The sequence below is a fragment of the Pelophylax lessonae genome (genome assembly GCF_965119305.1).
Source record: "Pelophylax lessonae genome assembly, chromosome: 1".
Classification (NCBI taxonomy): domain Eukaryota; kingdom Metazoa; phylum Chordata; class Amphibia; order Anura; family Ranidae; genus Pelophylax; species Pelophylax lessonae.
Window position 1 is genome coordinate 299,746,006 of NC_138768.1, and position 25,764 is coordinate 299,771,769.

At 44.7% G+C, this 25,764-nt stretch overlaps 1 protein-coding gene across 2 annotated transcripts in view; it reads right to left on the minus strand.

The window, feature by feature from the left end:
- Positions 1 to 3,908: 3,908 nt before the first annotated feature.
- KCTD10 (potassium channel tetramerization domain containing 10) overlaps positions 3,909 to 25,764 on the minus strand; it is a 49,199-nt gene continuing 27,343 nt past the window's right edge. Inside the window, exons 4-7 of one of the 2 annotated variants that reach the window (XM_082264120.1) lie at positions 24,568 to 24,654; positions 15,565 to 15,617; positions 14,005 to 14,200; positions 3,909 to 4,281 (exon numbers count right to left, since the gene is read on the minus strand). In XM_082264120.1, the coding sequence (XP_082120246.1) occupies positions 4,063 to 4,281; positions 14,005 to 14,200; positions 15,565 to 15,617; positions 24,568 to 24,654 (555 nt within the window). In that variant the 3' untranslated portion in view covers positions 3,909 to 4,062. Of the gene's footprint in view, positions 4,282 to 14,004; positions 14,201 to 15,564; positions 15,618 to 24,567; positions 24,658 to 25,764 lie in introns of both variants that reach the window. The other variant, XM_082264119.1, reaches the window with a different exon arrangement.

Here is a 25,764-nt window from a genome sequence, read left to right on the forward strand (position 1 = left end):
CATGCATTGGAGCCCAATAAATGCTTCCACAACTGTTATGATTAGTAAAATAATTTGGGATGATGGTATTTCCTCCAATCACTTCCATATAGTCCACAATTAAATTCAACAAATCATCAGTAAAAAAAAAAAAAATAATGAAAAATGGGTCTAAAATTTTCACTATTTTAGAGCCTGGCTGTGATGTAATTTTTTTTAGGTGCTGCTGTATTATAAGAAAGCCACACAGGAATTAAAAGAATCCTTGGGACACTACTATGGGCCCTAACCCTTTGTGACTGATAGGACACCCCACTGCTAGTTTTTGGCCTATCATCTGTGTACAGATGATAGGCCAAAATCATCTGTGGTGGTTTCCTGCTGCACTTCAGAATGCCTCATTCTTTTTGTAGGCACCCTTTCCCCCGTTTACTGACCCACTGCTCTTAATGGGTTCATATTTAGAATCTGAATCTGACAGTGAGAGTTTCCCCCATGCTCTCATCTGTCTTGCTAACGATATAAAATTACTCCTTGCTGGTATAAATTTTTTTGGACATGACTTTCAGGTTTTTGCAGTCTCTGGTGACACTATACTGGTTTGATGGTGATCAATTCTTGGTTGTGACAGTGACACACTTTGAAGGTGCACTGGGGACGGTATAACCGATATTCATGGTGCACTAGGGACCGCATTACAAATACTGATGGTGCACTATGACAGATGTTGATGCTGCACTAGTGTGGCTGCAATCAGGCTCTGTAGAGGTCTCCCTTTGTGTGTTTTTGACACTGAAATCCCTGCAAAATTATAGATCACTCACAGATTGGCTCTCATGTGCTCTGTATGTGAGGAGGAGAAGGAGAGTCAATACATCAACTTGCGGCTTTTGTTAACATTTGTGATCTACTGTGATTTTACACAGTGATCACATGGTACAGGGCCAATCATTAGCAAATTATAGGAAGGCGCCTGGCCCTTTTTAAAGATATGTCTGAACCTGCTGCCCTTTTAATTGTAAAAACAATATGAAATATGGGACGTAGATGAAAAAGGCGCTGGTGATCTTTTATATTTACTGGAATAAAACTTATTCAGGGTAACAAGTGTATTAAATATGTATTAAAAGTGCTTGTTAGTGAATTATTATAATTAAAGGTAATAGATATATTTTAAAGTGCACAACTCAAATTTAAAAAATATTTCTGTTGCTTATTGATAAATAAATATATGTATAAATAATTATATATAAATAAATAGATGAATAAATATATTGTACATGCAACAAGTGAATCACTTATATAAATATATAATATTCCGTGCAACAAGCAAATAAAAGTGCTTAATAGTGCGTGCATAAAAAACTCATCAAATATAAGCAACTAAATTCATGCTCTCCAGTGAAAAAATATTAATTGTATAACAAGTGTCTCTGTAATTCGTGCAAAAAGTATGCTCCTTAAAGTGCTTCAGGTGGTGGGGTGTGACACACGTGGCCTCTTACCAGCTTCCAATGAGTCACAATGACTCCCAACGCCTGTGATCCCTTTAATTGGGTGGATCAGACCTCTCCTCGATATCTTTTGGGATGGATATCTGCTCCTACATTAGGCATGTATGGACCATATAGTCCGCATAAAGATAAAAAGAAAGCCTCCAATAGTGAAATATTGTATGCTTTATTTGAAAATAAAAAGGTATACAGTTGGTCCCTTACTCTTAGTTGTGCCCTCCTGGCACTGGGCAATTCGGCAGTACACAAAAAACTTTCAGTAGTGGGGAATCGTATCCGAGGATCTGCAGCTTCCTCTTAGTTTTTCCTCTCACTGTGCTGTGTGCGGCGGTCGGCGAGCGTCCCTGCCTCTGCTACGAATGCCTGTATGTTTTGCTTCCGGGTTTGTCAGTAACCACAATGCATTTCGCATCTGTGCGTCATCAGGCGGCATATACATATATTTATTTATCAATAAGCAACAGAAATATTTTTTAAATTTGAGTTGTGCACTTTAAAATATATCTATTACCTTTAATTATAATAATTCACTAACAAGCACTTTTAATACATATTTAATACACTTGTTACCCTGAATAAGTTTTATTCCAGTAAATATAAAAGATCACCAGCGCCAATCATAGATGACGCCATTGCATGGCCTCAAGGCAGCACATGACCACCACAAATGAAGGGAAGCATGGGTGCATCCTCCCAGAATGACAATGCTTCCACTCGGCCACATATCTGCAGTGGCTGGGTGCAAAGTGATTTCTAAATCAGCTTTAAAAAAGAGAAATTCATACAACTCAGCCAATGGAAGCTTTTTAGCACCTTTGGAGTGTAATACTTCATAAATATTCTTCACCTGAGACATTAGTTCCACCCCCATTTCAACAGAATAATTTAAAAACATTGTCTCCCCACAATTTGCATATGAGGTACAATATAGGAAATGGCTTTCCCTCCTGTTCACAGGAATACCAATTTATAGAATGCATCAAAGTACACAAACAAATTCAAGAATAAAACAGAGTCTGTAGTTAAGTTTATTAAAGACATGGGGCGATATAAATTATTTAATACACATAAACAACCAAGGCTATGTAAAAACAAAAAGGAAAATATACAGAATATTCATTTTCACATAAAAAGAAAGTCAAATACTTAAAAGGTGCATTGCTTGTGTGGATGATTAGGATACATCCCAAAATGATTGCTATAAAGCCACAAAAGGTTCATAGTTGACTTAAAAGTCAAAATGTTAAAAGTAATAAAGGCATCTCTGTACTGTACATGTGTTAAAGTCAGAGCTGAACAGTAATGCAGCAAGAACAGTTGAATAAAAACTGACTAACAAGGGAAACCTCCACAGAGCTAAGTACAATATTGGTTTGCTGGTTTGTTATACAGTATACAGACATGTACCAATGAATATCAAGCAATGCTTTGACAACATAAACAGTCCATTTGAATAAGGTTTTCGCTTTATTTCCACATCTGTAATACCCTACGTGGCTTCTTTATTTGCAGGTTTACAACTCTTCAACCAGTACTAACTTAGAACTGATGAAATCCCCACACAAGCAAACATTCAAAATTCATTGTCCCTTCATTGTGATTTTTTTTTTTTAAAGAGATATTTATTGAGTTTTAAAACATTAACAAAATAAACGAATAAGCCACAAAAACCAATGTTACAGAACAATAACCATAGAATCATACAACTGTGGATCTGTGGGAAGGGGGGGGCCCAAGGCGCCGAACCCATAATACCAGGGTGGCAGCACCTAGGGGCCATGATCAGGTTCAAGGTGCATAGGAGGGGGGGGGGGGGTTTGAGGGAGGAGAGAAAAAGGGGAGGGGGTGGGGTGGGAAAGGTAGAAGAAGGTAACTGGGGTATGTGGGAAGGAGGGGCAAGGAGAGGGGGGGGGGAACAAAAGGAGGGGGGGCGTGGGGTAGGAAGGACCAGGTTAGCAGACCGACCAAGACAAATTACCTTCGAGGCACATCCTGAGGGGTTTAGGGAGCACTTTTCAGCCAGATAGGGGGGGGGGGGGGGGAAATGGGGGGTAGGACGAAAAAAGGTACTTACAAGCGGAGTCGGCATAAGACTAGAAAGTCACGGGTGTATAACATAAGGGAGAGGGGGAAAAGAACGTCAAGGTGGGGAGTTGCTGTACTATGTCATCCTTCAGGTGTCCATAGTGGGCCAGGAGAAGTCCGGGTGGTACTGTGCAACGTATGGCTGCCACTTGCGCATGAACTTGGATGGATTGGACTTGAATACAGATACTTCCAAGCGCTCTTTGAGGAGTAGGTTGTCCAAGTCCGACCGAACTTCCCCCACTACAGGAGGGGAGGGGGAAATCCAATGTCTAAGGATGGTCCTGCGAGCAATCATGAGGCATGTGGAATTGTGATTTTAATAAGTCACCATCAAGTGTAACAGTTTTGGCTGGTCTTTAACTTCCAAGCAGGTAACAACCTCAACAGACCTTCTTTTCCCACATGGGTTTGGGCTTAAAGAAAGCAGACAGATCTCTTGTGGATGGAAAGAAAAATGCAATGAACATGGACAAGACAAGTCCTACTGATGGAGATGCGCTCTGTCATCCGGCCTTTTGATGTGGATTCGCCTAACTCTCTCAATGCGATCCCGTTCCTCATCATCATCTAGGTGATGGGAACGACCTGCTGCTCCTCCCGTGGCCTCCAACAGAGCATTATCTGGTCCCCGTCCATCTTGTGCTTCATACAGCAGAATGTTAAGAGTCTCTTCATAGATTCTTGCCTCTGGAAACTCCACCTGAACAACAGCACACAATAACTTATTTGCATCCTTGAAAACTACAACAAAATAAAATGCACTACATAATAAATTGTTCATCAAGATTAAAGTGGTATTAAAATCAAAAGTAAACATTATATTACAGCTTGCCGACTCTTAAGCCTGGTACACACTACAGATTTTGCAGGAAAAAAAAAAAAAGGCAGCTCCAGTCAGAGATGCCATACTCATGATCCGACATTAGTGCAGCAACCTCCTCCATTGAGCTGTTGTGTTCTAACAGAGGGACAGCCCCCCTCCACCACCAGAACACTCCGATCAGGGCTCTCTGCCATTGGCTGAGAGCGCTGATCGGGTGTACACTTTATTGCAGCTTACCAATTATTAGGTGAGGTGCATTAGTTTTCTTTTTTAGCCTTTCCACCTGGTGATCTGGTCAGTAACCAGTGCCCCTGCACTGGATGAATGAGCAGAGGGGGCACTTTTGGACACCAGCATTGTTATTCTGGGGAGAGTTTTAGATGTACTAGCAGATTTAGATACATTGGAAGTCAAACTCCAGCTCACATTGCGGTTATACAAGCAATTACAGCAATATTTTGTTTTCTTTAGAATAGAAGTTCTACATGAATAAATAAAAGCTGATAATTGAAAGACTCTTGTCAATGGTTTGTCTCGACACTCTTAACTAATAAATTTGCAGAAGAGCTTGTGTTGAAAAAAAAAATAACAGATTTACTGGCCAGATAAGGGAAAGAAAACAAACAAACAAAAAAAAAAAAAAAAAAAAAAAAAAAAAATGTAGCCACCACATCTAAAGCCGGGTGAATGAACATCAGAGAAATGGATTTTACAGTAAATCAAAAATCCCATTTTCTCTTTCGTTCATTGAAGGGCACAGCTTAATATCTTCATAACCGTGGGGACATCCCAAAGCAGTGTTAAACATGAGGGGTGGGAAAAGCAAAAAAAATTCCTAATGCTAAACAGTAGCCAACCAGGCAACTGGAACCCACCTGAAAAAAGCAATACACCCTCGTAGAGGATCAGTTCCTCTCAACAGCAGCCTACAAAACCTTGCGGCCAAAAGAAGCATCTGCAGATGCCAACACATCCACTTCATAATACCTTTGTGAAAGTGTGTACCGATGACCAAATGGCTGCCTTGCAATCCTGCGTCACTGACGCCTGATGGAAAGCCCAGGAGCCACTAAACGCTCGAGTAGAGTGCGCCCTAACAGGGAAAGGAGGAACCCGACCCTTGATGGAATAGGCCTGAATCACTGTCTGTCTGATCCATCTGGAAATGGTCACAGAGGAAGGGGACAATTCTTTACGAGGCCCATCCATGAGCAAAAAGAGTCCGACTTCCTGAAAGACTCTGTAGCTGCCAGGTACACCCTAATTGCCCGGACCACATCCAAAGCATGTAAGACAAGCAAATCCCTTTGGGTGTTTAGGCCTGGGACACAGGGAAGGCAACAATGTCTTCATTCAAATGAAAGACAACCTTTGGAAGGAACGACGGACAGGGGCAAAGAACCACCTTATCTCTGTGAATCACCAGGTAAGGTGAATGACAGGATAACGCTGCCAGCTCCGACACTCTGCACGCATAGGTGATAGCCACCAAAAAGGCCACCTTCTGGGACAGCATAAGTAGGGGACTCTGCCGAAGGATTCTTAAAAGGGATGCTTGTGGAGGACCGAAAGAACCAAAATTGGGAGGTCCCAAGGCGGCAACGGAGCCCGCACTGGAGAAATGCAAATGTCAGACACCCTGAAGAAAGGTACACACAAGGGAGTGAGTGGCCAAAGGTCGTTGGAAGAAGGACCACCAAAGCAGACACCTGACCCTTGATGGTACTCAAGGCAGGTCAAGATCCGAGAAGGAGCGAGGATGAACCCTAAGAGACTCACACCACGCAATGTACGTCTTCCACATACGATGGTAGATCCTCCTAGAAGTAGATTTCCTAGGTTTTAACAGTGTAGGAATCACAGACTCAGAAAACCTCTATCCTTCAGCACCTGCCATTAAACAGCCAAGCCGTCAAAGCCACCAACTGTAAAGTAGGATGGAAGATTGGTCCTTGGGACAGCAGATCCTCCCTGAGAGGAAGCTGCAAAAGGAACATCGGCGACCAGCCGCACCAGATCGGCGTACCAAGCCTCGCGAGGCCAGTCCGGAGCCACTAAGATGACTGGAATCCCTTCTGCCTCAATTCTGCGTAGAAGTCTTGGCAGAAGCTTGAGAGGAGGGAAGGCATAAATTAGACGATACTGACACCACAGGACCATCAGCACGTCTGGTGTCCGCCAGAGGATCCCTTGACAGAGCCACAAACCTCTGCACCTTTCTGTTGAGCCGAGACGCCAACAGATCTACCTCGGGGTGCCCCACCGGATACACAACTGATGAAATAACTCCGGATGAAGGGACCACTCCCCTTGGTCCAACTTTTGCAGACTGAGGTAAGCCGCCTGCCAGTTTTCCACCCTGGGTATGTGTACGGCAGAGAGAGCTGGAATGAACCGTTCTGCCCATCTTAGAATGAAGGCTACCTCCAGTGCCGCCAGGACACTTCTTGTGCCCCCTTGGTGATTGACATAAGCAACGGCTGTGGCATTGTCCGATTGAATGCGCACTGGACAACCCTGAAGAAAATCCGTCCAATGGTCCAGACACAGTCTGATCGCTCGGAGTTCCAAGACATTGATCAGTAGTCTGGATTCTTCCAGCGACAACATCCCCTGAGAAGAATGCTTTCCGAGGACGCCTCCCCAGCTGGCATCTGTGGTGACGACTGTCCAATACAAGTGGAGGAAGGATTTGTCCAGCCGAAGCACCGTAGAACGAAGTACCCATATCTGGGACTCCTTTGTTCCCCTACTCAGTCAGATCAGATTGTCTGCGGACTGCAGAGTCTTTTCCCATTTGGTCAAAATCTCCCTTTGCAGGGAACTCGTATGAACTGTGCAAACGGAACCACCTCGAAGGTAGACACCAGCAGGCCCAGCATCTGCATGCAAGTCCGGTGGGATGACCATCTGTTGGACAGCGGGGAGATGAGTTGCAGCCTGCAATTTCCGGAGTTTGTCCAGAGGAAGGAGCACTCTGGCTAAGGCCAAGTCCCGAGTCAGGCCCAGATAGTCCAACTTTGTGGATAGAACCAGAACAGACTTCTGAGAATTCAGAATCCAGCCGAACTCCCACAGAGTTTGTATTGTGGTCTCCAGGTTTTCTACCAGAGGAGGAGACTCCGCTCGCAGAAAGAGATCGTCCAAGTAGTCCGGTGCTGCGATCCCCCATTGGCGTAACAAAGCTAGCACCGGGGCTAACACTTTTGTGAAGACCCGAGGAGCAGAGGCGAGACCAAAGGGTAACATCACAAACTGATAAAGCTCCTCTCTCACGGCAAAGCGGAGGAAGCGCTGGTGACCGACACATATTGAATGTGCAGGTAGAAGCAAGGAAATCCCCCTGATGCAGGGATGCCACCACCTTGCGAATGGACTCCATTCTGAACTTCTGCACCCGCATAAAGCAGTTTAGTGCCTTGAGGTCCAGGATTGGACGCACATTGCCTTCCTTCCTGCGTAAAAGCTTAGCCCACTCAATCAGAGTTTGCAACACCAGGGCAATGGTGAATACCGGCCTCAGTGCCGAACCAGCCAGAGTGTACATATTGTGAACCGCAGCCTCCGCCTTCCTGTCAACCGGATCCTTAAAGGCCGGGGACTCTTCAACCGGAATCATGGTTGCCTTGTTCAATCTTCTTCTTAAGAAGGGACTCCTCATAGGGGTAACGCCTAGTAAAGCACTTGGGGACCCCACGGGATGCTTTGGTCATCCCCACTCTTTAGCGACAATTCTGTCAAAATAGGTGGGGAAAGGAAACACCTTTGCCACTCTGAATGGCTTGTGAGGGCCAAAGGGAACCTGCGCCTCCATCGCAGCTGCATCCTGCATCTACATGGTCTCACGCACAGATACAATCAGTGCTTCCACCAGCGCCTATTCGTGCAGGGTGACCCACGTCTGCGGCGGCCGAGTCAGATTCAAAATCTGATAAGACAGATGAGGCAGGGGAAGGGGGGGCGCTTTTTGCTAGCCCATCGCCCGAAGACCTCCTCTACCCAGGACACAAAGGACTCCAGGACGGCCGTCAGTGCAGCGATGGATGGTTGAGACTCGGAAAGCCCCGCAGCCTTAGAAAGGGGATTAGGTGGAGAGATGTGCTCCAAATACTCCATGAGTCACCAGGGGGACCCCACAAAAAGTGTAAAAACTCTGCAAGGGACAACCCCCCCACCGCGCTGGCAGCACCACCTGGTCACCAGGCACAAGCACCAAGCGATCCTCAGCAGAGAGGGAGAGAACCCCACCAGACTCACCACCCAGCAGAAAAAGGCACCTGCAGCCACCAGGATAATCTGCACTCCACAGGTGGCGGGGAGGAAGGAAGTAAATGATTAAGGAGTCAGCACCAGGGGATGAGAAGGGGCTCCCACTGCCAAAATTGCTGCCCTCAGGGCTCCACTTTTATGGCCGCTGCTATTTTCAAAGGCAAACCACCGCAAAATAGCCGCCAGACTACACAAACATGGCCGCAGTGTATAGAAACACACAGGCTACAACAAAATGGCGGCACCACAAGCCTTACAGGGACCCAGGAGAGAACCCAGGCCTCAAGGACAGACCCGGGCAGGACAGGGGACCTGGCAGTAGCCCCCACCAGATACAACCCCCCCGATCATCCGTTCGAGCATCCCCCATCACGCCCTGCCCCTACCCCAGGAGGTGGATCAGACTGCCCAAACAGCCCCAGCATTTGTGGAGGGGGGGGGGGGGGGGTCAGACCGTCCAAAGTAGGGGCCCCCGTCCACCCCAAAACCCTCCAGGTGGAGAAGGGGGGACAGCTACTCAACCCATACCAGGAACCAGGCAGGCACCGCTCCAAACAGAACCACTCTCTATCGTAATAGGGGGCTGTCGGCTCGGGCCAAGACCCGGTCATTTGCGACTCTGGAGGCGTTTAGCTTGCAGGCCAGCCCCCCTTCCAGTGGGGCTATGTCGCGGCCAACCTAGCTCTCGCTGAGGTCTGCGCGCGCTCGCTACCCAGACTGGGGTGACCACTGGATCTAGATTATCCAGCCCGTTACCCAGTCTGGCAGTTGATTGTAGATCTCACAGGAAAAATCTAGGAGAAAAACATTTCTAAAAAGAAAAAACTGGCAGAACCAAAAATCCCAGCAAGGAACTAGGTCCTTATTCCTGACTAGGCAAAAAAAAAAAACCGAGTACCTATAGCAGAGAGGAGTATACCCCCTGGGACTGCCCATGGGCGTAGACAGACTTTTTTTCTATCTAGTGTCCTACTCCTGTAGGGTGCAGTATAACCCAATGGTTATGAAGATCTGAAGCTGTATCCGTCAATAAACTAAAGAGAAATATGTGATTTTGGTGTTGGGTTTAATACCACTTTAAAATAATAAACTGTTTTATTTTTTAAGGAGAAACTTATATTACAATACATGAATGGATAATAATAAAGTATACATATACCCAACCACTAAAATCTGATACAAGTTTTAATACTTTCATGTAATTTGAAATAATTTTAAAGTCTGCAGCTTTCACTAAAATATGTAGTGATGCTGCCATGTCCAGGTACTTTCTGTTCTAGGGTGCCAACACTCTGCCTGTCTCCAAATTGTGCTCCAGCATTGTTACTCTGACACACAGACTTCCAATGGAGGCTGCAAGTAGTCAATTTGCATTACATGGACATAGCCTACTGCTGTCACAATCAGGAAACCCACTATGAGAAATGCCATGCAGCCATTTTTAGAGAGCATGCCATTAGGCATGAAATGGCTGCAAAGAGGGTGCAGGGCCAACAGCACCAAAACAGAACAAAGAATACCAACAAAAGATGAAAACAAGTTTTTTTTTTTTTTAAATAATAATATTCATAGCTGGTATGATTGAGCGCGTTAGCAAACAATATGCAGTTCAATTAGGGTTTACAGCTTTTTCAGCGGAAGAAAAAATATGTTTATGTATTCTGGAGATACTTAAGGTTTCTATTAAGATTGTCATGTTCACACGGACCGTTTGTAGCTCAAGTGCACAAATTACCAGCTTTTCAATCCACTACCGGATCTACGCTTAGGCCTGGTGACAGTACTGAGTCAAACAGACTCAAATTTAAGTAAGGGTCGTTTCACACAGGCTTTCCGCCCGGTGGACTCCCGTTTTGCTGAGCGGGGTATTGACCCGCCGATCCCCGCTGAGCAGGCGGATGACAGGTCTGTATCTGCTCACTGTGCTGAGACAGACCTGTCAGAGTCCCGTTCTCCTCTATGGGAGATCGGATGAAAACGGTCCGCCTGTCCGTTTTCTTCCAATCCGATCCTCCAGACGGATGGAAAATAGGGATTCCATTCATCTGCATGTCACAGACAGGATAGAATCGGATAGCAGCGGGTGTCAGTGGACATTTCACTGCTGACATCCGCCGCTCCATAGGGTTCATGTAAAGTTTATGAAGCATTATTTTAAACCTAAAAATTGTCAAAGTGTTTGACTGAATGACTCCTTCAATGTTACCTGATATTGCTCAGTTTTATTCAAAAGCACAAAAAAGAAAAAAAAAAAAAAAAAAAAAACTTAAACAATGCAAATATATTTATAGAAGAGCTCCAGTCATTTCTCCAAAAAGTAAGTCAGCCGCTACAAATACTGTAGCTACTGACTTAACACACACTTACTAGTCAAGGGATCCAGCGCTGTCATTACCGGGGTTGGTTTTCTGCTGGTGCTCGGGTCCCCGGTACGGTCATCTTGCTCGTGGGAAGCTAGCTGTGACTTCCTGTGGCTTCACAGCTGGGATCCCCAATGCGCATGTACAAGTCACACTGTTCTTTCTGAATGGAAGCACAGCCTTCTGGGACCTGTGATGTGTCCCAGGAGGTTGTAAAACACTTCCAAACGTAGTAGTGGAGGGGGGAGGAAGGGGAAAAGCGGAACTTTCCTTTTTAGGTGAAGTTTCGCTTTCATTATGTAAATAGGAATAACATCTATTTACCCATTTAACCAGTTCTGGACCGGAAGGTTTTACCCCCTTAATGACCAGGCCATTTTTGTGATACGGCACTGCAGTACTTTGACAATTGCGCTGTCGTGCGATGCTGTACCCCAAAAAAATGTATGTCCTTTTTTCCCCACAAACAGAGCTTTTTTCTTTTGGTTATATTTGATCACCTCTGCAGTTTTTATTTTTGTGCTATAAACAAAATAGGAGCGACAATTTTGAAAAAAAAAAAAAATATATATTATTATTTTGTGCTTTAAAACACAGCCAATGAAATTTTTTTTTAAAAAATTTATTTTTTTTCCATAAATTTTAATCCAATAAAAAATCATAATAAATGTATCTTGATTTGTTGGCCCAAAGTTATAGCGTCAACAAACAATGCACTATTTTTATGGAATTTTTTTTTTTTCACTAGTAATGGCGGTTTTGGTAAAGTTTTTTAGCGCAAGTGACATTGCGGCAGACAAGTCTGATATCGGACACTTTTTACACTTTTTAGGGACCAGTGACACCAATACAGTGATCAGTGCTAAAAAAAAAAAAAATGCACTGATACTGTACTAATGACACTGGCAGGAAAAGGGTTAACATCAGGGGCAATCAAATGGATAAGTGTGTCCCTATCGGGTGCTTACTAACTGCACTGATTGGGAGAAGACAGAGATCCGCGATCTGCCTTTCCTGGGGATGATCTTGGGTGGCCAGCGGACATCAGGTCCGCCAGACCCCGTTGATCAACATCCCTGCTAGCCAATCACGGCGCGATTGGGCCATCTAGTGGCTATTAAACAAAATGACATACAGGTACATTGATTTGAGCAATAGCGCCACTTTGCCACTATAAATACACAGCGGCTGGTCTTTAAGTGGTTACCATCACCATGAAGGAGCTCCCACACATACACCTTTTCCTTTTTTAGGCATCTTCAAAGTGACTGTTATTTTAATAAAAAAGCTGCTAGCAGCTAAAAAGTTGGCACCTCTTGGCACTACCTGCTAATAACGGAGCTTGCTCTTCCCCTTTTACCTCATATATATTGCTCAATTTCTCTGTTGGGGGCATGGGGTGGGAGAAAGCAGCCTAAGTATCAAAACAAACGATTCAGGCTCCCTTCACACTTTCACCTAGGAACACATGCAGCCAGGGACACAGAAACATGCTAAATCTCTAGGTAAACAAGAGTGCCAAGGTTTTCTGAAAAAAGGTACAGGAGCTACTTTTGCACATTTGGGCAGCCCACTCAAGCTACTGGGCTGGCCTATGCTGTCGCAGGAAAAAAAAAGAAAAATGCGATACATCGTATTGTGCAGATGTGAATGCAGCTTTAGGATTTCTGACTTTAGTCTGAATTTACGGTGAAAAATCCTTTTCACCTCAGAGTTACAAGGATATACAGGACAACAACCTATGAAGGATTTATTTCTTCTCTGTTTCACCTAAGGCCAATCCCTTTACTGCAAATGATTATAGATTTTTTATACTTTAAAAAAAGTGCTGTAAGTGGTTTGTCTAAACTTTTTGGTATTTTATTCATCCTGGAAATACGCGCAAAAAAGAAAGCAAGGGTTAATTGCCTATACTGCCTACTGGATAAGACTTAAAAATAAATTTGTGCCGACAACATCCATTGATTCTACACTGAACAAAATTATAAAACGCAACACTTTTGTTTTTGCTCCCATTTTTCATTAGCGGAACTCAAAGATCTAAAACTTTTTCTATGTACACAAAAGGCCTATTTCTCTCAAATATTGTTCACAAATCTGGCAAAATCTGTGTTGAAGTGAGCACTTCTCCTTTGCCGAGATAATCCATCCACCTCACAGGTGTGGCATATCAAGATGCTGATTAGACAGCATGATAATTGCACAGGTGTGCTCACACAGCACAATGCCACAGATGTCACAAGTTTTGAGGGAGCGTGCAATTGGCATGCTGACTGCAGGAATGTCCACCAGAGCGGTTGCCCGTGAATTGAATGTTCATTTCTCTACCATAAGAGTTTCAGAGTTTTTGGCAGTACATCCAACCGGCCTCACAACCGCAGGCCACGTGTAACCACACCAGCCCAGGACCTCCACATCCAACATCTTCACCTCATCGTCTGAGACCAGCCACCCAGACAGCTGCTGCAACAATCGGTTTGCATAACCAAAGAATTTCTGCACAAACTGTAAGAAACTGTCTCAGGGAAGCTCATCTGCATGCTTGTCGTCCTCATCGGGGTCTCGACCCAATACAGTAAAACTGCACATTTTAGAGTGGCCTTTATTGTGGCCAGCCAAAGGCACAGCTGTGCAATAATCATGCTGTCTAATCAATCTAATAATTGAGGTGGATGCATTATTTCGGCAAAGGAGAAGTGCTCACTAAACACAGATTTAGAGCATTTTGTGTACATAGAAAAAAAGTCTTAGATGTTTGAGTTCAGCTCCTGAAAAATTGGGGCAAAAACAAAAGTGTTGTATTTATAATTTTGTTCAGTGTATATGTCTTGTCCTCTTAGATGTGACTGAACCTGTAAATCGGTGTATTTCTACGGCATTGTTCATCCTGCCCTAACTATATATCTGTACTGCTTTTTTCAACTTTTGACCAAAATATTAAATGAAAAAAAAAAAAAGTTTGCCACTATACCTTGGTTTGCTTCTTCTCTGTAGCATATACAATGGATGTGCAGCACACCTCTGCGATTTTTCGACCTTGACCATAGAATGACCAGCAGCAGATTTCATCGCCAATTACATCTTTAATAAATAAAACCCTCCCATTAAATCGTAAGGACAACTTATCAAACAGCTCAATGTTCTTCAGCATGTTGTCATCGGAATTGCTGAAAAAAAAATAAATAAATATAGAATTCAAAATTATTCATACTGAAGAAAGAAAAAAAAAAATGACTTGATGAGAACGGTTTAGAAAATCTACAGCCGGGAGGACTAGGTAATATATAATTTTAACAGAGATGCCTTGGGTTACATTTTTAGAAAAAGGATGGACGCTAACTGTTGACAACATCTACCTTAGGCTGACCCATACACTATTCAACTGATTGTACAATCCCTTTTGGATTTACCATCAAGTATGTACTGGAAGCCCCCCCAACCTTCATGGCTAGCCTCACTCTTTCATCCCATAAACTAAGCAACATCAGTCACAATTAGCGACAGAACTATTGCTTTTCTGCAGACTAAAAATCCTGAATACAAAAGCTGCGTAGTTGTAAGTGCCTGGGCAAAAGGTCACAATGCCAAGCAAGGCCCTGACAAGTACATATCTTTTATTTGCCACACACATTTGCAAAAGGACTACAAATAAGAGTTTTGAAAGTAATAATTTATGGTCATAGCGAAATGTTTAAAGGAAACCCATTATGTAACATTCACTGGAAGACAGAGTACCTCATCAAAGATCCCATACTTTGGCGGCCATCTCAATGAAGCTTTCATTCTCTGACAATAGATGCTCGTGTTACACCTAATCAAATGCTGGCATTATACATTTACTGCTGCCAAGGCAACAGGCAGTTTGAAACTCTCATTACTCATCTTAGAGCGTTACTAAACCCAGTACCCTGCATTCACTATATCTGGTCTCTAATAGTACACAGAATATGGAAATGCAATTAATTTAGTAACTATAAACTGCTAAATACCTTTTCTCGTCAGCAGTATATAGCAGTCTTGTGACTTCTATCAGTGTCTGGTTAAAGCTTGTATACGTTTTTATTCTACTGACTGTCCTATGAGGCTGCAGGACCTCTGACCCTCTGGTCTGGACAGTGCTGATTGGCCCTGTGCTGAACACATGCACCCTCCCATGAAAAAAAAAAAAAACTCTCTAGCAATGCACACTAAACTGAGAATGTGCAGAGCGCCTCGAAGGCTCTGTTAAAACAGGAGATAAATTGGGGACAGTGGAATAAGAGGAGGATCACAGAAGACAGGATCAAACAGTCCTAATGTAAAAATAACCCCTTAGGTTCCACAGTGAGTATACAAGTATAACAAGCATGCTTTACTGCATATACACACAGATGTTACTGTTGTGGGTTTAGAACACTTTAAGTCCCTCATTTTGTTGAGATGACCCTGATGCCCAGAACAGTCAGAAGGTTATAATCATTAGCATATTAAAGAATACCTTTGTTTTACACAGTTTTAACAAGGACCCATACTGGGAGGTGTCCAACCATACCTGGTATATGAGTACTTGTTATTGCTTCTGTTGTAGAGCAACTTTACTGCTGGCTGTGGGAAGTAAAACAAATATCAGTCACTAGCTTTACCAATGTAATTATTTTACAACCGAAAAAATTATTATGAAAACAAATTCAAATGTTATATAAACCTACTGAATAATCTCAAGTAGAAACGATCTTAAAACCACTTGTCGACCGCAATACATATACAGTATATATGGTGGCAGTTTGAAGTGTTGAACCGGGATGATGCCTGCAGTATCAGGCGTTATTCCAGTATTGTTTGTTTCGCCTGGCGATTCTCCGGTGCCTCTCCAGGCCCTTCCGCTCTACTGGGGAGCCTGGACTGAAGCTGGCTATTCCCTTGGCTTATCATCGAGTTGATTGGGGACCAGAACATCCACGATCATCTCTATATTAGAAACTGGAAGTATTTTGTCACTTCCGATTTCTGCAGAATGTAAACAAGCTCTTTTTGGCTTGCAAAAAGCATCTGCTGAAACAGATGATTTCAGGGCAGAGGAGAGATCTGGGATCTAAAAGACCCCATATGTCTCAGTAAAGATGACCTGTCACTGCCTATTGCTATAACATGGGATGTTTACATTCTTTGTGATCGCAATAAAAGCGATCAAATAACAATAAAAAAAAAAAAAGCGCCCCTGTTCCATTGTGCTCACACGCAGAGGCCTACCCATGCGTAGGTGATGCACACAAATGTAAACTGTGTTCGCTCCACGCATTTGATGTATTGTCACAAACGCTTTACGAGAGCAAAAATTCTAGCACCAGACCTCCCATGTAACTCTAAACTGGTAACTTGTAAAGCTTTTAAAGCGTTGCCTATGGAGATTTGTAAATACCGTAGTCTGCTGCCTTTCCATTAGCGTGCGCAATTTTTAAGAGAGACATGTTAGGTATCTACTTACTCAGCGTAACCTCTTATTTTTTACCAAACAATTGGGTATTATATTGTGTTTTTGTGCATTAAAATGTAATAAAAAAGAAGAAGAAAAAAATTGACCTTTTTTACTTACCGTAAAATCCATTTCTCTGAGTCCACCGACGGACGTAGCTGCTGCTTTAAATCACAGATGGATGGGTAATAAGCCCCTCACACTAGGAGTGACCAGGTAGAGCCAAAGGCTTTAACATGCCCAGGGGGCGGGGTCCCCGTGTTATTACCCTTGGCCTCACCGTCGCATCTTCAGTTTAGTTGCAAGCAGTGAATAAGAACCAAAACCCAACTCTTCAGAGAAAAGAGGGGTGGGAGCTACGTCCATCGGTGTTAAAAATCAGTTAAAAATCCCATTTTCTCTTTCGTCCACCGACGGACGTAGCTGCTGCTTTAAATTATAGACAGATGGGACGTCAAAAAGCAGTAACCACTGAGGGGTGGGGAAAGGACAAACTTAAAAGAATGCAATTCCCATGGCTAACATAGCCAACAAAATAACATGGAGCCCAACAAGCAACAACTGGGGCTCAATTGCAGAAAAACCATAAAGGAGAAGGAAAAGTAGACTGCTCCTTAAATGGCGGCCTGCAAAACCTTGCGGCAAAAGGCTGCATCCGAGGATGCTAACACATCCATTCTGTAAAACTTGGTGAACGTATGTACAGGCGACCAAGTGGCCGCCTTGCAAACCTGCATCACTGACGCCTGATGGCGGAAAGCCCAAGAGGCACTCAACGCCCACGTAGAGTGAGCCGTGACAGGGAAAGGAGGAACCTTGCCCTTAAGAGAATACGCCTTTACCAGTGTCTGTCTGATCCATCGAGAAATGGTCACCGCAGACGCAGCCTGACCCTAATGCCCCATACACACGTGCAGATTATCTGCAGACTTTTGTCTGCAGACTTACCAAAACCATATAATATGAGGTCAAACCTAAACACTTTCAATTTGTATGCAATCCGGCAGGCCCTTGCACTACACAGAAAAGGTAAGTCTGCAGACAAAAGTCTGCAGATAATCTGCACGTGTGTATGGGGCATTACGGGGTCCATCCGTATTCACAAACAGAGAGTCCGACTTACGAAAGGACTCAGTAGTCTCCAGATACACCCGTATCGCCCGAACCACATCCTAGCGGTGCAAGGCAATTTCCTTAGGATGTGAAGGTTTTGGACAGAGTGACGGAAACATTATGTCTTCGTTCAGATGGAAGTCTGAAACCACCTTGGAAGAAACGACAGATTAGGCCGTCACACTACCTTATCCCTGTGTATTACCAGATAAGGAGAGCAGCAAGATAACGCCGCTAGTTCAGAAACCCTGTGCGCAGAGGTGATAGCCACCAAAAAGGCAAATTTCTGCGACAAGGCGAGCAAGGAAATGTTCTCGAACTGAGATTTCCGAAGAACCGATAGAACCAAATTAAAGGTCCCAAGGAGGTAATGGAGACCTCCTGGGGGGATCCAAATGGCAAACCCCCTGAAGAAACATACGAATCAAAGAGTGCGTAGCCAAAGGGCATTGGAAGTACACAGCCAAGGCCGAGATCTGACACTTAAGAGTGCCCAACGCCAAACGCTGGTCAACCCCTTTCTGTAGAAAGGTCAGGATCCTGCTGATAGCAAAGGATCTAGGATGCAGGTTCAGCGTTTCGTACCAAGCAATGTAAGCTTTCCACGTATGATGATAGATCTTCCGAGAAGTGGACTTCCTAGTCTTGAGTAAGGTAGGGAATCACAGAATCGGACAGACCCCTGTCCTTTAACGGCTTGGCTGTTGAGAGCAAGGTGTTAAAGCCAGCTTCTGTAAAGCAGGAAGGAAGATCGGACCCTGAGATAGAAGATGATAGAAGAGGAAGTGTTCACGGACCTGCGACCTTCAGCCGAATCAGGTCAGCATACCAGGATCTCAGGGGCCAATCGGGAGCCACCAGAATTACCGGAATCCCCCATAACTCGACCCTGCATAGCAGGCAAGATTAAAGTTTCAGCGGAGGAAACGCATAAATAAGCCTGTACTGGCTCTAGGGAGCCACCAGAGCGCCTACTGCCACAAACTTTGAAACTTTCCTGTTTTGTCTGGAGGGGAATAGGTCCACATCTGGGGTCCCCCACCGGAGACACAGCTGGTGGAACACCTGTGGATGCAGGAACCACGCTCCCTGATCCAGGGTTTGACGACTCAGGTAGTCCGCCTGCCAATTGTCTACGCCAGGAATGTACACAACGGATAGGGCTGGGATGTAGTCCTCTGCCCAGCGCAGGATCTCAGCTACCTTCAGAGCCGCCAGGGCACTGACATTGTCAGACTTGAGATTGTCCGTCCAGTGGAACAGCCTTAACTTGATTGATCTCAGTTCCAGAACGTTGCCCAGCTCTCCCTCCCAACCGGTCAGACAGGCATCCGTCGTAACCACCGTACAGAATACTGGAAGGAAGGATTTCCTGTGGAGAAGATTCGGAGAGCTGAGCCACCAATTCAGGGAGTCCTTGGATCTCCGACTCAAATGAATCAGACTGTCCAGGGATAGAGGATCCTTGTCCCATTTGACTAGGATCTCCTGTTGCAAAAGTCTCGTGTGGGCCTGAGCATATGGTACGGCCTCGAAGGAGGACACCATCAGGCCCAGCACCTGCATAATGACCTGAGAGACACCAGGTCGCAAGCCACAGAATCACTTCTCTTAACTTCTGTAACTTCACAGGAGGTAGAAATACCTTTGCCAAAGCTGAATCTAGGATCATCTCTAGATACTCCAGTCTGGTTGTTGGAACCAGGGCAGATTTCTGAAGGTTGAGATTCCAACCAAACTGCTTCAGAGTGTGAATAGTCACCTCAAAATCCTGTTCCAATGTCACAGACGAGTTCACTCAGAGAAGAAGATCATCCAGGTACCCCAGAATCGCTATTCCTCTCTGTTGTAGCAGAGCCAGGATAGGGGCTAACACCTTGGTGAAGACCCTGGGAGCAGAGGCGAGACCAAACAGTAAAGCCACAAATTGAAAATGACCCTTGCCCACCGCGAAGTGGAGGAATCGTTGATGACCCTGGCAAATAGGGACATAGAGATAGGCATCCTTGATATCGAACGAGGCCAGCAGGTCCCCCTGATGCAAGAACGCCACCACTGGAAGCACACAAAGCGGTTCAGAGTTTTGAGGTCCAAGATCGGACGCAATTTACCCTCCTTGCGTGGAATGGTAAAAAGGTTTGAATAGAACCCTCGAAAGCGTTCCTGATGAGGAACTGGTACAATTATGCCTTGTGACAGCATATCCCGAATCTCTTTCTGCAGTCTCGCAAGGCGGACTGGGGACAGCTGAAGATTGGAGGGAAAAAATCTCTCTGGCGGACGGGAACGAAACTGTATCTTGTACCTGGACAGAATTACCTCGTGGACCCACCTGTCGTGCAACAGTGAGGTCCAAGGATCCGGGAAGAAACAGAGACATCCCCCCACCCCTGAAGTGGGTGGGGTGCCCATTCAGGCTGAAGGGGTCTGCTTGGAGGTGCTGGGGGCAGAGGATTTCGACTTACCAGCCCAGCATTTCCCAGATCCTTTTCCGCCCAAAGTCTATTTGGTTTTCTGCGACACGGTCGCACGAAAAAGACGTTTCTGGGCTGTAAAAGGAAGGACCTCGCTTACGCAAGGGAGACTTACCCTTACTCGAGTGAGGAAGGAGTATGCTCTTTCCCCCAGTGACCGTCTTGATCAAGTCATCCAAGGAGGAACCAAAAAGGCGATCACCCTGAAAGGGAAGATCCGCCATTAGCTTCTAGAAGCCTGGTTGGCCGACCAGGACTTTAGCCAGATTGCATGTCTGATGAGCACACTTACCACTGACGATCTGGCCGCAAGCGGAAGAACATCCAGGTTAGCATCGCATACAAATTGCAGAGTCTGTGATAAATGGGCAGCGAGTTCCAGAACAGATGAGGGTAACGGGGTTACCGTCAGTGCATCTCTCAGAGCCTTTACCCATTCAAACATAGTCTGAGAGACTAGAATGGCAGTCAGGGCAGGCCTGAGAATAGATCCCACTACCGTATACAGGTGTCGGGATAAGACCTCAATACGTCTGTCAACCAGATCAGGGAGAGATGAGGATTCTGCCACTGGTAAAACCTTGGCCTTGTGAATACCGTATATCTGGGGGTCCACCTGAGGGGGGACCGTCCATTTGCGTAAGATCTCTTCCTCAAACAGGTAGCGTCTAGCCATACGTTTGGGAATTGCAAGCGTGCGATTAGGTCACCGCCATTTTTCCTCCACCAAGGCGGACAAGACTTCGGGACAAGGGAAAACCTTGGCCGATTTCTTTGCCCTGAGGGATCCAAAGGATACCAAGGCTAATTGCGATTTAGAAATTGCATCCATGATTTTTAGGGTGTCCCTCACCGAGGATATCAAAGCATCTACCAGCGCCTTTTCCTGTGCCAAGGCGGGTGTGGAAACATCCTCTTCCGTGTCAAAAAAGTCTGAATGTGGGGACGCATCCTCCAAAAGGGGGTTTGCATCGCCGGCGACCATACCGGCCTCAGAATCTGAGATGAGACAGACTAGGGCCGAAGGAGTTTTCTAGTAAATGCTTCCGCAGTAACTTTGTCCATTTTTCTGGACATGCATCACAGATAATAAAGTCACATCATGAGCATCAGAAGCGGGCCCCAACGATACATCAGGGGTCGCAGAAAAACTTGGGGAATCCATGTTAGCCATATGGTCAAACAGTAGGATTGCACAGTAAGATGTAAAGAGCAGACAGGGAAACGGGGAAACACCGGAAACCTGCACTGAAAGGGGTTAAACAAGCTTATCCTGAAAACAGGAGCAATGGCCTAAGAGGGAGCAATCCGTGCCCAGTCGCCAAATATTACCACCCCTGAGGCTAAGGGCCTAATTCATTGTACCTCCAAAGCTGATTTAGTTCAATTTTACCTCCATTTTGACTATTTTTAGGTGCAAATGCAATTCACTATAACACCATCAGAAACGTTATGAGCAGTGTCAAATTCATTAAGATCAAATAACGTCAGGACTGGACTTATAAAACAGTCCAGCTAAAAGGTGGACTAATTTTTTCAAAATCACAGAATATGGCAGGAAAAAAATAAAAAATGTGTGGGAAAGATGTGTTATATGATTTTGAGCTAAACTGCTTTTAAACTGTGTGAAAAAGTTAAGTAGAAAAAAAGATATTAATAAAAGTGTAAAATGCAAAAATAGCTCCAGAGTAAATTTCTGGCAGATAGCCCATGTCAGCATGCTCCAAACCAAAAATTAGGCTGAAAATAACGTTTTTGAAAACGTTAGTGGGAGTTATATCGAATTTGCGGCAAATACCGCTGCAAATTTGCGGTAAAACGGCGCTATTCCGGCGCTAATGAGAGAAATGCATTTTGATTTTGCACAAAACTTTTCCAGGTTTTCAAGGACCGTACGAACCCTGTAGAAGGAAACACCCCTGCCCACAAGAGACAGAAGCTCCTGTGCTTTTTTGTCTCCAGCTCCAGCAAAATGGCCACCGGCATTACAGTGATAGGGATACCCAGGCAGGCTGCTGAGGCCTGTTAAAGCTGCAGGCCACGGCAAAATGGCGGCTTCATGCTGAGGAGCACGTGACCTCGGGCCTAGTGAGGCCTACCCTAGTAACAGGCCTGGGTCATCCCGGCGGATGAAACTCCCCCCAAGGTAGCGGTATGAGGCGCAACCATGTACCCCCCTCCGAGGCCTCCCTCCACCATCCACTACCAGATATAGCACCTGAGGCGACTTACATAGGGGACCCCCCACTTAAAGTGTCCCGGGGGTCCGGAGCCCAGGGTAGGGAGAGGTCAGGATAGAAGGGGAAGGTCCCAGGAGGTATGGTCTGCCAGCGCTCGCTGGCACAAACTGGGAGACCGTAAGGCCCTCATATAGCCAGTCCGAAACCCAGCCGGCATTCCACAGGAACTGGAGTCAGCAGCAAAAAAAAAAAAAAAAAAAAAAAAAACAGAGCTAGGACTAAAAGGTCCCAGCAGGGAGCGGTTTGGCCACTCCTAAGACCAAATAAAAAAAAAAGAAAAGTGCGCTCTACTCATTCTGGTGTGTCCCTAGAGGCTACATATGGACACATTACAAACCCCCGTGATCGGTGATTCAATTAAAAAATTGATACTTATTAAGAAGAAATCCTTACAATACAATTGAAAATGAATAAGTATCAGCAAAATATGAAAATAAATGCAGTGTGTACTCCAGTTACAATTAAAAGTTCAGCAATGCAACAATTGATGAAACTGCAAGCAATAAATATAAATATGCAAATAGAGATCCAGTATGTGTATCGATTGACATACTGCACCTCTATTTGCATATTTATATTTATTGCTTGCAGTTTCATCAATTGTTGCATTGCTGAACTTTTAATTGTAACTGGAGTACACACTGCATTTATTTTCATATTTTGCTGATACTTTAATAATTTTCAAATTGTATTGTAAGGATTTCTTCTTAACAAGTATCAATTTTTTAATTGAATCACCTATCACAGGGGTTCTGTAATGTGTCCCTATGTAGCCTCTAGGGACACACCAGAATGAGTAGAGCGCACTTTTCTTTTTTTTCCCATTTATTTTCTCACTCTATTGTTCTTAAAGTTAAAGTGCAACCACCCCCCATCCATCTCTCTTTTTTGGTTAAAGCGCACCCTTATATATTTATTCATTTTACCACTCCTAAGACCAGGCAGCTAAAACTGAAGATGCAACGGTGAGACCGGGGGTAATAACCCAGGGACCCCGCCCCCCTGGGCGTGTCAAAGCCTTTGGCTCTACCTGGTCACTCCTAGTGGGAGGGGCTTATTACCCATCCGTCTATGATTTAAAGCAGCAGCTACGTCTGTCGGTGGATGAAAGAGAAAGGTAAACTCTGGTCCCCCAGCCCAACAGCCACTGCAGGGAGCCCAGAGGACATCCCTGCCCTAGTCACCAACCCTCAGGGTGGCGGGGAACCCTGCTCAACCCCCCGTTGCGCACCAGGAAAAACCCGGTCAGCAGCAACTCCAACAAGCCCCCTTTTTAGAGCATGTGGCAAAAGCCAGCTCATAACCTCACCCAGGGGGAACGAAAGACCCACAGTGACCACCGAAAGTTTAGCGCGGCTGGTGGGGGGGGGAAGGCAGGGAACCTGGGGTCCCACTGTCCCAGGGAGGGGCCCATGTCCACCCCAAAACCCTCCAGAAGTAGAGGGGGGACAGCTAGTTACCATACCAGGAACAGAGTGGACACTGCTCTGGACAGACCACTGCTCCATCGGAATGTGAGTGGCTCTCGGCCAGGAGGAATACTGCAACTCAGGCCGAGGCCAGGTTGTATGCGCCCTCGCGAGACGTTTAACTCACAGGCCAGCCCCCGTCCAGTGGGGCTATGTCGCGGCCGACCTAGCGCGAAGCTGAGGCCTGCACGTGCTCGCTGGCCAGACTGGGGGGACCCTCTGGATCTAGATTATCCAGTCTGTCGCACAGTCCACCAATTGATTACAGATTCTCACAGGAACAAAAAAAAAAAAAAAAAAATAGGAAAAAAATTCAGTTTAAAAATAAAAATAAAATACCAGAGATCCCAGCAGGACCAGAGATCCCAGCAAGAAACTAGGTAATTACTCCTGACTAGGCAAAAAAAAAAAAAAAAACCAGAGTGCCTACAGCTGAGAGTGGGTGTATATCCCCTGGGACTGCCCATAGGCACAGTCAAGCTTTTTCCTGCCTAATGTCCTACTGCTGTAGGCGGGCAGTATAAACGAGTAGTTAAGAAGAATCAGGAGCTGTGTCCGTCAATGAACGAAAGAGAAAGATGCTTTTCCTTTCAAAATACCCACTGACCATTATCATACATAACCATGTTAATACACTGAAATTGCAATCTATTACATCAACAAAACATAGCAACAATATTGGTAAGAATGTACAACTAATAGTGCAAGTACTGTGAGAGTGAAAAAAAGTTTGGTTTCCTTTTTTATTTTACTATCATATGACAGAATATTCATTTTTTTTCTTACCTTATTGGATGTGGCAATAAGTTTCTGCTCCTCTTTTGCAGATGTGATTACAGGAACTTTGCAAAAAGGTTCATAAACGTCTTTATTCTGCTGAAATAAAAACACAGATTTAGAAAATAATAGAATTAAAACATCACAAGATTTTAGTGTTTTTGCATGCAGGCATTTCTGCTTTGCTCACACTGGTATAACAAAGCCCAGATGAATTTAAAATAAAGCCCCCTGATCTCAGTGCTAAAAACTGTAGGCTAACAAAAGCTTTAGAATGAATAAAGATACTACTTGCCACACATAAATCAATTGTAGCTTCACCGTGTGTACGCATACATAAACATACATGTCTCTAGGGGACCCGCTGAGACTGCATATACAAGTGAAAAATAATTTCATATGAAATAATAAATGCAAAGGTAAATCCAATGTGACTGTGCCCAACACCAATTGTATAAAGTGCTTCTTAATGCATAAGTCTTCTGATTGCTTCACCATGGGTGCTCAGAGGGTAGATGGTAACTCACCAGAGGTGATTGACCTCTTTTTACAGGAGGTCAAATCCGCTTTTTGGAAAACCAGATAGGTTTCTAAGCTCACACCATTCCACTCCATTGGTCCCTCGAGTTGTAGCTGGAAGTTAAGAATGTACTCCACCAGGGACACAAAGAAGGAGTTTATAGTGTAGCATGTTTATTGTTTAAAAGAAGGCGTAAAAAAAAATATATATATATTGCACTCACATGTAACAGTGCCTAAGCCTGGCACTGGGGATCTACAATATGTGTGGATGTGGCCTGTCAGTTTAGCGCCAGGGTGCGCTCCCCGCCTCATTCTCCGTACTGGGACTTGATAGAAAGTCACATGGGAATCCAGAAGTGATGAATCCCTGCTCCGATGACAGGCCACATCCGCACATGCTGTAAATCCCAAGTGCCAGGCTTAGGCACTGTTACATGTGGGTGCAAATTTAGGGATGCACCGAAATGAAAATTCTGGGCCGAAACCGAAAATTCAGGATGCCCTTGGCCGAAAACCGAAACCGAAAATGACTTTTTTCCCCAAATGATTTTAAATAAGTTATCTGACACTGACTGACTGACTGACTGACACTCACTCACTGACTGACTGACTGACTGACACTGACTGACTGACACTGACTGACACTCACTCACTGACTGACTCACTGACTGACTGACACTCAAT